This window comes from Centroberyx gerrardi, chromosome 13 (genome assembly GCF_048128805.1).
Source record: "Centroberyx gerrardi isolate f3 chromosome 13, fCenGer3.hap1.cur.20231027, whole genome shotgun sequence".
In the NCBI taxonomy this organism is placed as follows: domain Eukaryota; kingdom Metazoa; phylum Chordata; class Actinopteri; order Beryciformes; family Berycidae; genus Centroberyx; species Centroberyx gerrardi.
Window position 1 is genome coordinate 4,302,501 of NC_136009.1, and position 14,034 is coordinate 4,316,534.

General features: G+C 40.7%; 1 protein-coding gene across 2 annotated transcripts in view; it reads right to left on the reverse strand.

Annotated features, from left to right (window-relative positions):
- The window catches only part of LOC139919832 (sickle tail protein homolog), a 52,836-nt gene that overhangs the window by 10,197 nt on the left and 28,605 nt on the right, over positions 1-14,034 (reverse strand). For both annotated transcript variants that reach the window (XM_071909688.2, XM_078287515.1), the window contains exons 8-21: positions 13,165-13,269; positions 12,659-12,696; positions 12,363-12,544; positions 11,496-11,671; positions 7,186-7,322; positions 6,350-6,497; positions 5,801-6,101; positions 4,894-5,052; positions 4,287-4,602; positions 3,497-3,595; positions 2,785-3,094; positions 2,045-2,129; positions 1,574-1,774; positions 1,091-1,183 (exon numbers count right to left, since the gene is read on the reverse strand). In XM_071909688.2, the coding sequence (XP_071765789.1) occupies positions 1,091-1,183; positions 1,574-1,774; positions 2,045-2,129; positions 2,785-3,094; positions 3,497-3,595; positions 4,287-4,602; positions 4,894-5,052; positions 5,801-6,101; positions 6,350-6,497; positions 7,186-7,322; positions 11,496-11,671; positions 12,363-12,544; positions 12,659-12,696; positions 13,165-13,269 (2,350 nt within the window). The remainder of the gene's footprint in view (positions 1-1,090; positions 1,184-1,573; positions 1,775-2,044; positions 2,130-2,784; positions 3,095-3,496; positions 3,596-4,286; positions 4,603-4,893; positions 5,053-5,800; positions 6,102-6,349; positions 6,498-7,185; positions 7,323-11,495; positions 11,672-12,362; positions 12,545-12,658; positions 12,697-13,164; positions 13,270-14,034) is intronic.

Below are 14,034 nucleotides of genomic sequence, written 5' to 3' on the forward strand. Positions count from 1 at the left end.
ACAGAAGAGTAGAGTAGTGGCCCAAATCCTTCAGTTTCATCCCTGATTCAGAGTCAAAGACACAACAGTAGATTGAGAAATGAATAGGATGTATCCTCATGCAGGGACAAGTCCGGCTTACGAAGGTGAAAATACACCCAAGAGGGATTAGAATCTGATGAATCCATCTAGATGCACTCTAGATACATTGTTTTTCATCTGCATTAGAATTTAAATGCCAGCTGTAAATGTGACCATTAGTACATTACACAGCTTCATTTGGAGAGAAAGGGATACTCTGCTACAGCGTTTATGAAGTGTTGCAGTTGGAAAACACCTGTTACATGCATCGCGGTACCCAAGAAAATTACGAGAAAAGAGAGAGAAAGAGCAACAGAAGGGTAATTGACCTCACGAGTGTCAATCCTTTAGTGGAAACTCATGTTGATGTGAGTTAGAAGCAGAGGAAGATATTCAACACAAACCACAAATCAGGTGAGTAGTCAAAGCATTTAGACTGCTATATCTCTTTAATATTTCTTAATAGGTTGGATATAAACATGACTGTATGTATTATAGATCCAGGTTAGTTAGAGTTAGATAAACACTGGAACAGAAAAATCAGACCTTTAACTCTTCATGGGTCAAATCTGATCTTTTTATGGCTTAGTGAAACAGGTAAAAGTCAGACAAAACTGTGTGTCCTGTACACAGTGTGCTTTCCTTTTACAGTGCCGGTGTTCTATCGACTCATTAAGAAATGTTAAGTTGATTGCCCATTAAAAAGTCCTCAGACTGATTTATTCTTTTAAAGGTGCACTTAATTTCGCACTTTGGCGGCCCCATATGGCAGGGGGAGGTAACTATTTGGATTTTGAGGACTTCATTACCCAGAAATCCTGTAAGGTGATGTCAGTAAACTAAAAGTCTTCTTGAGCAGTGAACCAAAAAAAAAAAACAGATTCCTTGTTGTTTCTCACTAATTAGAAAGCTGACAATTAGATATGCGCAACAAAGAGTTAAAAATCACAACTTCTGTGCCTGAATACATTCAGCCATTAATGATTAGTGCTGTTAGTGGATTTTGTATTATTTTTTATTTTTTTTTTACCTTAGGGTCAATCTCTCGGCTCTGGGGGTCAGAGGCTGAGAGGTCAACCACACATCTGGTGCCTACTTCCTTCACAGTGCATTTCTGAAACACCTGGGCAAGGGGGGCAAAGGGTAAAGGGTTATGGGTAAAGGGTAAAGGGTAAAGGGTAAAGGGTAAAGGTCACTGGGAGTGTGGTGGGTGGAGAGGCAGGGATGTAGTGGAGTGTAAACCTACCTAAACTCAGTTGACCCATTTTTTTCTTTGTGGAATGTACTTTTATCCACATTTTAAGGCTGACATGAATCATTATGACATGAGATTCATAATGTACATCATAGTAAGTAGTAGCCAACTAATGTAAGTTATGTGAGTACAGGGTATTTTAAAGTAACTAAACCCCAAACCCAAATCTGGGTAAAGCCTGACATCTAATGGTAAAAAGCATGCTACTTGATCTGCTTTTGTGGAGGTTTAAGAAATCCAAGTGGTAAATAAATCTACCTGCAGTTCTTTCATGAACTTGTCGTCCTCCTCTTCCTCATCATCGTCGTCGTCCTCCGTGTCTGCTGAAGCAGGAGCAGGGGTGGAGGCGGGAGGCGGGACCGGTGCGGGGTGAGGCATCTGGGGTTTGGGCTTGACTTCCGGCGGCTGCCTGGGCGGTTTGGGCTGAGGAACCGCAGCCGCCTCCTTCTCATCCTCATCCTGAAGGAGATGGAGAAAACAATAAAGGAGTATACCACCCAGAATAAATACATACTCCTGTTTTTCTGGGCTCCGCCGTCAGTTTGACTATTTTCAGATTTGCACCAAGGTCTTAAGTTCACCAGGCTCTCTGCAGGCTTCAAAAAGCCAAATTTCCGACTTTGTAAGACATTTTGAATGCTACCTGGAATTGAATTTAAGACCAATTTAAAAAAATACAAAGCAACATTTTAAGTGGACACACACACACACACACACACACACACACACCTGTGCTCCAACAGGCTCTTTCCTGGTGGTGAAGATCACCTCTCCTGACCTTCCTGTGGTAAGGCCTGGACTGGCTGCATAGAATCTGGATGATAATAATAATAAGATCATTATAAAGTAATACATTAACTATAACACTACAACAACCTAAAGAAGCAGCATACGCAATTTTACAAAATATTTAACTGATCTCTGATGCATATATTTCATATCCTCGGCATACAGACATTCTAGTGTTGAAACTGTCAGTTGTGTTATGTTTTGATGTACCCTATTTGCTATATTCTTCTTTTTTCTTGTGATATCTAACATTTTTCCCAACAACCCTACATGCAGGTTTCAAAAAGCAAAATTTAAAATTTTTTAAAGATCAATTTAACAACCAAAATAAAGAATTAAAGCTGTCAAAACCAGCCTATTTCTGATAGATCATAGCTAACGAAAGTTCTGACACTATAAATGAGCAGTAAAAGAAAAAGGAAACCAGGAAATTAAATGTGAGTGGACATGCAAGTGGGTCCAACTTACTGTGACCAGCTGTTGTGCAGTAATGTAATACAACATAAGAAAATCAAACCAACACTACTGCTGGTCCCATTCACCTCTTTTGGTGAAACTACACAATTCATGATATTTCTCTTATTTCACTCTGCCTCGACTAGATATCACTGAATGTAAAGAATCTGCCAATACCACCATCTAATGTTACAGCGGCATCAGAATGAACCTTTTCAGCTGACCTTCGCGGGGGAGGAGGAGGAGGAGACTTGCCGGCCTTGTCTGGACTCGGCTTCCTCTCTTTCTCCACGCTGGACCGGCGGGGCTTCTCCACCAGCGGCCGGCCGCAGCGCTCCGAGCTGGGAGGAGTCGAGGGGGGAGGGGTTGATGAAGGAGGAGCTGGGGAAGGAGCTGGGGGAGGAGGAGTTGAGGGAGGAGGGGTTGAGGGAGGAGGGGCTGAGGAAGGAGGAGCTGGGGAAGGAGCTGGGGGAGGAAGATCGGAGGGAGGAGGCTCCACAGCGGCTGTGGGAGGCTGAGACGCTTCTGCTGGGGCTGAATGTACCAAAACGAATGTGTTTAAAATCGATAAAAACATTATATTATGTAAATATGTTTCAACAAAAAATGAGATACCCACCATTTCAAACATTGACACCCACTCTTATAAAATGATTGATAGCACAGCATAAATAACACTAATTATAATACTTATATTTTAAGTATCACAGTGCCTTCAGAAACTTAGAATTTTACTTACTGACTCAAAACATTTGAGCTTTTCAATTTTAAATAATTTGTAAAATAAATACAAAAAATCCATTTTTGATATCATGGGTTATTGACAATTTTAGGCTGTAACACCACAAAAAGCGGAAAAAGTCCAGGGGGTTGAATACTTTCTGATGGCACTGTATTGTTTGTGTGTTGTTTTCTGTATTGAATCGAGAAGCTTACCTGGGTCTGAGGGTTGTGACAGGGGGGCGTCCACCTCATCAGGCAGCTTGGGACCTTGGTCTTCCTGGGTGTCTGGCAGGGCTTCCTGCTCCACCGGGGCTGCAGTGGATATAGAGCAAAGGTCCTGGTTAGGGATTCACAAAAACCGGTATTGGATATTAGCCCAATTCAGGCTATAAAAAAAGATTATCACTAGTGAAGAATTTCCCCTGATACCTTAATCATTTCCCTTACAAAAAAGTCACATGTGGGCTTTCACATGTGCTTTTTGGACACATGTTGGTTTTCCTACATGAACAGGTGACATTTCCCATCGAAATTTTCACATGTGAAACAGATATTGACAGGGGAAAATGTGAAAAAAAGTGCACTGTTGGAAATGTGGAAAAGAAACACTTCATCTAGAAACTGAAACTTTTTAACGTCTGAAGGAAAAACTGTCACATAGAGAATGTTCTATGTCACTGTCACAAAGAGAATTTCCGAAAGGATAATAAACGAAACCAACTAACTAACATAACATCAGAAAACAACGTGAGAAACATTTTTCACGTGGGTTTTCACATGAAGGTTTAAGAAGTATCAAAAGTGCATGTATGTGCCTTCCTTATGTACTATAAAGCATTAAAGTGTCCCATCTGTAAAAATATCAAATACATGCATGTGCTATGTGTATTTCCAGAGTTGTAAAGTTTTATTTTGGGCATGCAATTTTAGATGGAATCTCCCATTACTTTGTGGTCAGCTTAAGAACAAACCGCTGTCAGCTTATGGGATAATAAAGATCAACCTTGAAGTGTCAGGTCTAGTGGGGTCTCCTGCTCCGACCGGGGTGCAGGGGCGGGCTTCTCCCCTGGAGCGGAATGGGAGGGACCCTCGCTGGTGTCTGACACTTCCAGGTCGGGGATGGAGCTCATCAGGCTGGCCTGGGCCTCCTGGAGCATCTGGTCAAAGTCTGCAGTGGCGGTGCCGGTGGCGTCGGAGGGAGGAGGCTGGCTGGGAGCGGTGTTGCTTGACTGGTCGGGCTGGCTGGTGTCGGGCTCCGGCTGGCTCGCACTGCTGGTTTCTAGACTCTGACTCCCCTCAGGGGTTTCTCTCTCTGTAGTCTGTGGAGGACGGAGACAAAGGAACAGAGTTTGATTCTTCTGTGCAGTACAGTATATGGGTTCTGATTACCTTGAAACTCTCAATGGTCGGGGCGTTTTTGTTCCAAAACAGTACGGGCTGGAAAGTGAGTTTTGAAAGCCACAAATCTGCAGTGATGCTGGAGTGATGCTTCCAGAGTAGCTATTGAACTGAATTATCTAATAACACTGTAAACTGACTAAGCATTCAGCACCACTACTAAATTTATACACTATAGTATCAGATTGCTATCTTATAATGTCAGCACATACGCCTGTTTGTTTTATGGCGGTCCTGCTAGTGCAGCTCTCCTCTGCTGACGTCAGTGCCGGCTGGTTGGCTGCAGCTGTTGTACTGCAGAGTGTATCTGCCTGCAGAGGGACCGTCCTCTTCTGCAGGGCGGGGCTGCTCTCTCTGCTGCGAGGGCTCACCTGCACACCACAGTTACAACAAGTGAACTTTATTCACATACAATGTAACAGAAAGTGCACACAAATATTTTTACCAATACGCAGGACCTAATCTCACTATCCCTTGTGCTATTTAGGGATGGGACAATATCTCGAAATTCAATATATCACAATACAAAAATGTGACAATATGTATCGTGGGGCAGAAAAATGAATGGTGATATTAGCTTCGTTTTATTCTGCTGTAGTAATCACATATGAGACGGCTTGACCATCACAATTTCACAAGCAAACCAAATTTGACCTACTGCTTCATAAAAAAGAGTAGCTGGTTATTTACAGAGGCTTTTTTATAGTGTATATATATATATATATATATCTATAGTCATTTCAACTAGTTATTCATCAGAATGAAAGGAAACTTACTTCCAACTTTATCCACTGAGAAAGTGTTCTGACTGATATTCACACTTTTTTAAAATTCTTTATAAAATATTAGCTAATTTGCATATGTTTGTAACAAAATAACCATGTCATAAAACAAAAATTGTTTTGTATTTGTGTCCATATTCAACATATTATTTTGTCCTCCTATTCACCTGTAGTGCCTCACCATAAATTAGCCCACAACACCTCCAGAAGGATCAACAGTAAATCCTGGCATCTCATAACAAATTCATGCCAATTTCCCCACACAGATCATTTAATTTTCATCTCAATTATCTTCTTTACATGAGGGATGCAGAATGCCGTCCCAAAATGGGCCTACCTTGGCTACGGTTGGCGAGTCTCGTCCATGAGTGGGGGTCAGCGGAGGACTGGGGTGGTGATGGGAGGACTGGATCACCGTGGCCGCACAGCTCTTGACTCGGTGGGCCGTGGCGGGAGAGACCTCAGCCTGGGTCCCGGAGGATGAGGGGTTGGGGAGAGGGGGTCTGACCGAGGATCGGGGCTGGGGTTTGGGGGAGTTCTGGGGCGTCTGTGTCTTGGGCGGGCCCTGGTCTGTTTCCAGGACCTCCAGAGGCTCCGCTGGGGCCGATCTGGCCGGAGGGGTCGACTCTGACACGCACCTGGGGACAAGATGGAGAACAAAGATAGAAAACGCACATCATTTGCATAGAAGATGCTTTACTTTTTCTAAGACCTTTTTTTGGGCATTTCTGCTTTTTTGGACAGTTTGAACTGTAGAGAGACAGGAAAGATGAGAGAGAGAGGGATCCTGTAATGAACATGAGGTGGAAACTTTTCACTCAAGTCAAACTTAAGTGCAGTAAATTTAAACTAAACTACATTAAGCGAGGCTAAGTTCAATTCGTACCTGCGGAGAGCGCCGAGGGCCTCGGTCATTGCTTTGACCCTCTTCAACATGGAGTCCATCTTGTGGGGCTCCTCCTTCAGGAAGCGCACCGCCTCCACCTCCACCCTCAGCACCGAGCGCATCTTCACCTGCAGCTCCGGAAACTCACCTGGGAGAGAACAACAGTATTAAAGTCGCAACGAAAAGAAAAAGGAATTTTGAAACGTGTTAAGCTAATTTTCCATATCATCATTTATATCTATTTAACAGAGGTGGGGACTCGAGTTACATGAACTTGTTCTCGAGTCAGACTCAAGTCACAATTTGAATTGCTTGACTTGATGTATGAAAAGAAGACTTGACTTGGGTTCTGGTGACTCGGGACTTGACTCTGACTTGTACTTTGATGACTTGAAAAGGTTTCTAAAGTCTTGACTTGAGATCTTGTGTTTGTGTAAATAACTTAGATTGAAAGTGATGAGATTTGATCCAGCAGACGACTGAATTTAAATTCTGTTTTCTGAATTTGTATGGAATGATTGAATTTATTGAAGTTGAAACTGATTCTAGAAATCAAACTCATGATGCTCTTACCAAGTTTTTATCCTATTAAAACCATATTGCATTGAAAAGTCCTAGATATTTAGTTTTCTTTAAGATGTTAAATTGATACTGGACTCTTGATTTGTTCTGACTTGACTTGCTGTTCTACATTTAGACTTGAGACTTGACTTGAAACTTGTGCCTCAAGACTTAGGGCTCGAGCCAAGTTGACTTGGTCACACCTCTGCTATTTAACAATAAACAGTCATAAAACCAGATTCTACTTTTGGAGCTATACACCCAAAGCCACTGACTTTTGAGGATGGTCAGCGCCTCTCCGACCCTCCGAAGGTTGACCGCTCCCTCCTCCACGTCTCTCAGAGTGATTGACAGCTGACCAGGACTGGAGGTGGAGGCTCTTTTCAAATGGTCCACATAGTTCTCCAATTCACTGAGGACACAAGAGAGACAGAGACGAGTAATGTAGTGTAATGGTTAACAGAGGTTGGCAAAATGAACTATGTAGTAACCATTTATAAACATAAGATGGCAGCAGAGTTTTAATGTATGGTATATGCAAGTGGAAGTTATGTAAATAAATATCAGTCCTTTTTGCATTGGTTGGTGTCTTTTGGAGTTCTTCCTTTTTTTTTATCAGTGTGCAAGTTCATGCTGGTTTCTTTCTGTCTATACATTTTGAATCCATGCACCTGAGACAAACCTCCTATAAAAACTATAAACTATAGGACTTTTCCTTACAGTGCAGACATCTGTCACTTACTCAACTGATTTTCTGCAATACACCAGTGTCAGTCGTAAGTTTCTGGAGAGCTGACTTGACTTTCATCCAAATTGCTTAATGTTTTTGGACTAATGCCTGATGCTGACTGCAGATTATCCTGGTGTTATTCAAAGACTGGCTCCGGGGCCTAAAAATGGATTGTTGGAGGATCAAAATGAGTCCTGAAATTATTCGGAAACAATTCCAATCAATTACCTTATGAACCCTATGAACACTTTCTTATGGTACTTTATTTATTGACAATACATTTCTCCGGCATACTTTTCCAAGAACACTACAACCTCCGAAAACCTGTTATGTTGTGTTGAGACAATGCTGGGCAAACCAGTTTGACAGTGTCTGTGAGTTCATAAGGCAGACTAAGGTGTGTGTGTGTGTGTGTGTGTGTACAGAAGATCAACAGAAAGTGTTTGACCAGACATAACCTGGGAGGTATTTCTTGGCTAGAGGCCTAGACTTCAAACATCGCCACTGACTGCATTGTTTGAATTCAGTCTTGTTGCTAATGATAACTACATACGCGTGTTATAAGTATGCACTAATACTGAATGGTAATGAACTGTCTATGACTAACGCCCGCAGTATTCCTGTCACTCAATCAATCTTAAAAGACCCATGAGGGAGTTTGCTGAGTCACAAATGTCGCCCAGGCAAGAAGCAAGCAGCCACATGTCCTGGCATGGGGTCTAAATATGGGAAGACAAGCGTGGGAAAGGACGTGTAAACAAATCGCAAAATCGTTCCCATATCAACCTGCCAGGTCTCACCACACCGACAGCGCTCCCATCCCTCTCGGTCTATTTTATTTCAACTTTACTGAGGTATTTACAGGTTTCAGAAAGCCAAGTTTAAAGCAATATTCCACTTAGTTTTAACATGGGGGTTATTTGACACTTGACCACCATGAAAACCAGAATATAAACTAATCACCAAGATCAGATGCAGCTGGACGAGTTTGTAGCGTTCGGATTTTTACTTCCCATTCATTTGAATATAAGCCATGAAAATAACCTGAAAACTGACATTTAACACGTTGGTGAACAGATTCAACAACAGATCCTGCTGCTGTGATTATCAGTTGACTGTTGGTCCACCGTTTTAGAACAGAATTTCACCAAATAGCATTTTTATTGATAAAAGAGAACATAGCGGAGGGATACCATTTAGGAGAGATAGTTCCTGTTTGAGAGACCAGATCTACTTTTATTTTTAAATACTAATTTTAGTGTAAAGCAAGAATAGAAATGCAAAATGAAGAAGGACCCAGGACTGCTTTGTTGTCTTAAAAGCAGGATCTGTTGTTGAATCTGTTCACCAACGTGTTAAATGTCAGTTTTCAGGCTATTTTCTTGCCTCATTCATATGAATGGGAAGCAAAAATCTGAACGCTACAAACTCGTCCAGCTGCATCTGATCTGATTGATTAGTGATTAGTTTATATTCTGGTTTTCATGGCGGTCAAGAGCCAAATAACCCCCATGTTAAAACTAAATGGAATATTTCTTTAATTTAAAATAAACCTGCATAACATGGGGAAAAAATTAACAATTTTAATTACTGTATTTAAGACATTTTAATACTTTTTACGGCCTTAGATAAAAGGCCAAAAACGTCTGCCTCACTTAATTCTCTATACACAGCCATGTGAACCCTATTAGCATTCACTTACATGTACAGTATTATTAGACACGTGCTGGCAGGCAGCCAGTGTCATGCATAGCTTTGCTGGATAATGTAAAGAATCTAAGTAGGCACTGTAGGTCATAGACTGAGCTAATGCAAATCAACTCCATTTTAATGCTTCATTATGACTCAGTAATTCCCTTACTTTACTCGCTAATATAGTCATTAAGATGGTTAATTTCAACGCTTGCCAGCCATGCCAGACATGGTTACTACTCAGTTCCTGCTCATACTTGAGCCTCTCACAACATCAGTATAGTGCTGCTGATTTTTAAAAGAATATTTTTTATAGTATCACTAGCTAGTACATTGTGGAGACAGAGAGGTGTAGACATGGAACAAAGAGCTCAAACTCACAAGGTATGCAGGTAAGCACAAGTGCATGCAGGGTATCTTCAAGTCCTTGAAAGTCTTAAATGTATCTAAATTTCTAAAGGCCTTAAAAAGTATTAAAATGTCTTAATTGCATTTGTTAGAGGTTTGATTTTTTTCACTGTGTAATGACAGGTTTCTTTGTGTTGCATATCCACTCTTAATTAATTAATTAATCCAGAACAGGGTTAGTAGTACAATATGCATCTTATCTGCTTTACTAAACAGAACTAGACTAGAAATAGGCTGGATTTGCCAGCTTCGTTTCCTTATTCAGGGTTTTAAATTGGTCTTAAATTCATTCGTAATTCCACGTCACATTAAAAAGGTCTTGAAATGTCTTAAATTTGGCTTTCTGAGTTCTGAGTTCCACAAATAATGTTATAATGTTATTCAATGGATGTTTTTGACAAAAATACAAGCAAACAAGTAAAAAAATCAGTCTGAACCCATCAGATCTTATTGGATCATCTTAGGTTTGGGGATAAATTTCAGACTCTTCACCATTCTGCTCTTCAGTAAACAGCCAGATAAAGCATAAAAGAAGAGGGAGACGTACAGGTAACTACACATAAAAAGCAGAGAATACTTCAGTTATAGCCAGATGTAGATATAAAGGCTCGGTTGCCCTGCTGATATAGAGTGACTGAAACTGATGAGCTGCAACTGATTTACTGACTGACTCACTTTTCCCATAATGTCCTGATCAAAGATGCACTGAAATGCACCCAGGAGGGGATTGTTTGCTCGATGTGATGGTATATTGGTATTTCTGTGTCTGATTCGCGTGCTGAGAGAGTGAATTTCAGTGCCGACGGACAATAAATGGATTCATACCATTTTGAATCACACTCAGTATGAATTAAGAGCCAGAAACTCGATAAATGCCAGGCCTTTCTTTGCATCCATCGTGCTAAGCAGTCGATGTGTAACATCCTACCATGGGAATCAGTTGTGATCTCTCCAGAAACCCCAATCACACTCGATCAAATCAACGTCCATTTGCCTCACGCTAATTCTTACAATTGTATTTCTTCACATTTTCTGTACGCCATAAGACACAGCCTTGTTATTTCAGCTTCAGCTGCAGTCAAGTCACTGGCAGTGTAGTGTGTGAATGTTGAAAAGGCTAAATTATTACTTTGGAAACCACTAAGGGAAAGTCCAATCTGTACTCCAAACAGAAACAAAAGGATAATCCCACCATCATAAACCGAAATACATGGTTGGGGATTTTTCTTCTGTCTCAAACTTTTTTGTTTGCACTCTTGATACAAGGAACAACAATATGCACCAGCGAAGCATGAGTTTTTAATCAAGTTTTAAGCGCTAGTTCCCACCAGTGACCATACAGAAACCCAGGTTTTTGTTTTTTTTGCTCATTCCTGCTATTTCCAGAAAAACAGGATGATTGTGGAAAAGGGAACCCACAAATTTTTCACTTCAAGTATGATTATTTTAGTTTCTTTACTCGATAATATCAAATATCGGGAAATGGTGTATTTTTAGTGGTTACTTCATGCCGTACCAGTAGGTAATTCTAACTAATCCCCCTCCCATCATGTAAAACTACTATCCTATCAGCTTACACCATGGGCCACTTTTCAATGATCCCTCCCCACGTTATGTCCCGCCCAACATCTTGTTTCCACCAGTCAAATTACAGAATCAAGGTATGCGCTCAAAAAGTCATTTCATTGTGACTGAATCAATTTTGAATGAAGCACATTGCCTACTGAATTCAAACTGGAGTAGAAAAGCTGTTACCTGAGCTGTGTTAGAACTCTCTCCTCCATAGCTTGGTAGTGGATCCTCTCCTCTTCCATTTCAGCTCTCCGTCGGTATCCTGCCTCCCCCGACTGAGCCAGCCGATCACACATTAACACCAGCAGCTCCTGACCTGCCATCCGGAGCATCGAACTCACACTCTCCTGGTTGGCCAGCTGGAAGATAGTGGAATCAGAATTAAGGATAGGAATAGCACTTTTTGGCAGGGAAGTTGCTTTCTCTGGGTGGAAGTATTCCCTCTACTTTGATGATAAATGGTGGAAAAGTTGACTTTCTCTGGGTGGAAGTATTCCCTCTACTTTGATGATAAATGGTGGAAAAGTTGACTTTCTCTGGGTGGAAGTATTCCACTACTCTGACAAGAATGTTGGACATTAATGCTTGAGTTATCCCAATTCATATATTCCTCTTTTTTTAGTAACACTAGTACAAACATCAAAATCCACACTGCCATGTATGAATGCATTTAGAATTATGTATAAATACACTAAGGGCTAAAACAAAGCCACTTATGCTATGATGAAAATTATGTTTGCGTCTATAATATCTGAATTTAAATGTTTTTCCGTTTTAAACGTTTTTCTAAATCCAACAAGATATCACTTACGATTATGGTTACCAAATATTTATAATCAGATTAATGTAATCCCCATACATGCAATCCATTGTCCACATTAACTAGTAACCAATCCTTTGCTTGCACTTTGGCCATTTTGCATCCCTTCTAGTTTGGATTTGGTTAGATTTGATTAGTGATGCATAGTAACTGCAAAAGACTACTACTACTCCTAATAATAATATTCATAACCAATCCATAGCTTAGAAAGTGAGGAGACGATGAATTACCTGTAACTGCCTGAGTTGGTTGAGTTGCAGTCGCAGCTCGGACACGTTCCTCTTTGCCAAGGCCAAGCTCTGCTGCAGGCCTGTTTCGGAGGGAGGGGCTTGAAGTGCCAGAGGGGCGGGGCTAAAGCCGTCAATCAAAGGGGCGGGGTTCTGAACAGCAGGAACGGGCTCTGGCAACGCCCCTGAAGGTCAAAGAAAGATATACAGATATACAGAGAGCAATACAACTACTGAGGTTATACTCCATGTTTTGAAAGTGAAAAAACTGAAAGTGAAGTAATAAGGTTTTTTCTCACCAGGTACATTGTTGAGGAGGTTCTGCCCATCACTTTCACTGAAAACAGACAAGCACAAAATTAACAACGGTGTTGATGGTGGTCTCCCTATAATAAGGGGATATCTGTTCTAATTTGCATTTACAATGGGAGTCTATACTATACCATTTCTGACATTATTTGCTTTTAAATCTTTTTTTTTTTTAATATATATTCAGAAGAGAACAGCTACTAGGAATAGCTTAGGAATAGGTTGAGATAGCCAGGTTGATTGCAGGTATTACAGCTACACTAGGCAAGATTTTTATGTCAAAATACATCCATCGGCAAAATACATCCATCGGCTTAAATCATAAAGTGGGGCTGCAACAGAGAGTGTCCCATGCGGACTAACTGAGACACCGTAGAGTCAACCAATTTGCCTAGTGTAGCTTTAAGTTTTATTTATTTTTTATTTAGCCTTTATTTTATCAGGAAGTCCCATTGAGATTCAAAATCAAAGTTGTGATATAGAGAAAAATACAGACCTGACGATGTCTTTGATCCCTGTAACATTTGGTCCTATAGCCAGAGCATGATGCACCAGCCCTGCTAGGCTGGCTATCTGCTGTTCCATTGCTTTCATTCTCTCACTGGAAAATACAACATAGGCTGTATGACTGATCACATATATCAATATTAATGTCCAGTATGCTCTTATAGTAAAAGTCATAATAGCAGTCTCCCATCATGCATCTATGCTACATTAGTGCTGTAACAGCCACTGCATCCTCCTCTTTCTCAAATGTAAAGTACAACAGTGATGGTTTATTGTAGCCATATCACAGATATCACACAAAATGTGACATTCCTGTAATGTTTACATCATATCATCTGTTCCGTAGTCATTACTCTCTCATTGCAAAACACATTCAACTCTTACATTTTACTCTATGCATGCAAATGGTTCAATCATCAGTCATGCATGCTGCACATAGAATTTTATAATTTCTGAATTTTGTACATTAAAAATATTCTCCTAAGAGATCTCATCATTGTACTGATTGTCAGGCTACAAAACAGCTATTCATTGCATCTCATACTGTAGCACTCGTACAATGGAATGCCCAGTATTTCTCTCAAACTAGGATTTAACAATAGGGAATAATTTATTTAAACGTGATTTCTGTAAGATTTTCTCAAAATGTATCAGTGTATGATGAATTGTAATAACAACCATCAGCGCTACATTCTGTGGTTCTGGCTGTCAGTTGCTTTTAATCAGCTACGTCATTATTTCCCTGCTCGCTGCATTTGATGTACAGGCCTATATAGCAGGCAGCCAGAAGGGTCATTTAATCGCACAACTCAAACTGGGCCAAATGACAGCAGAGAGCAGATAACTATAAGGGCATCAT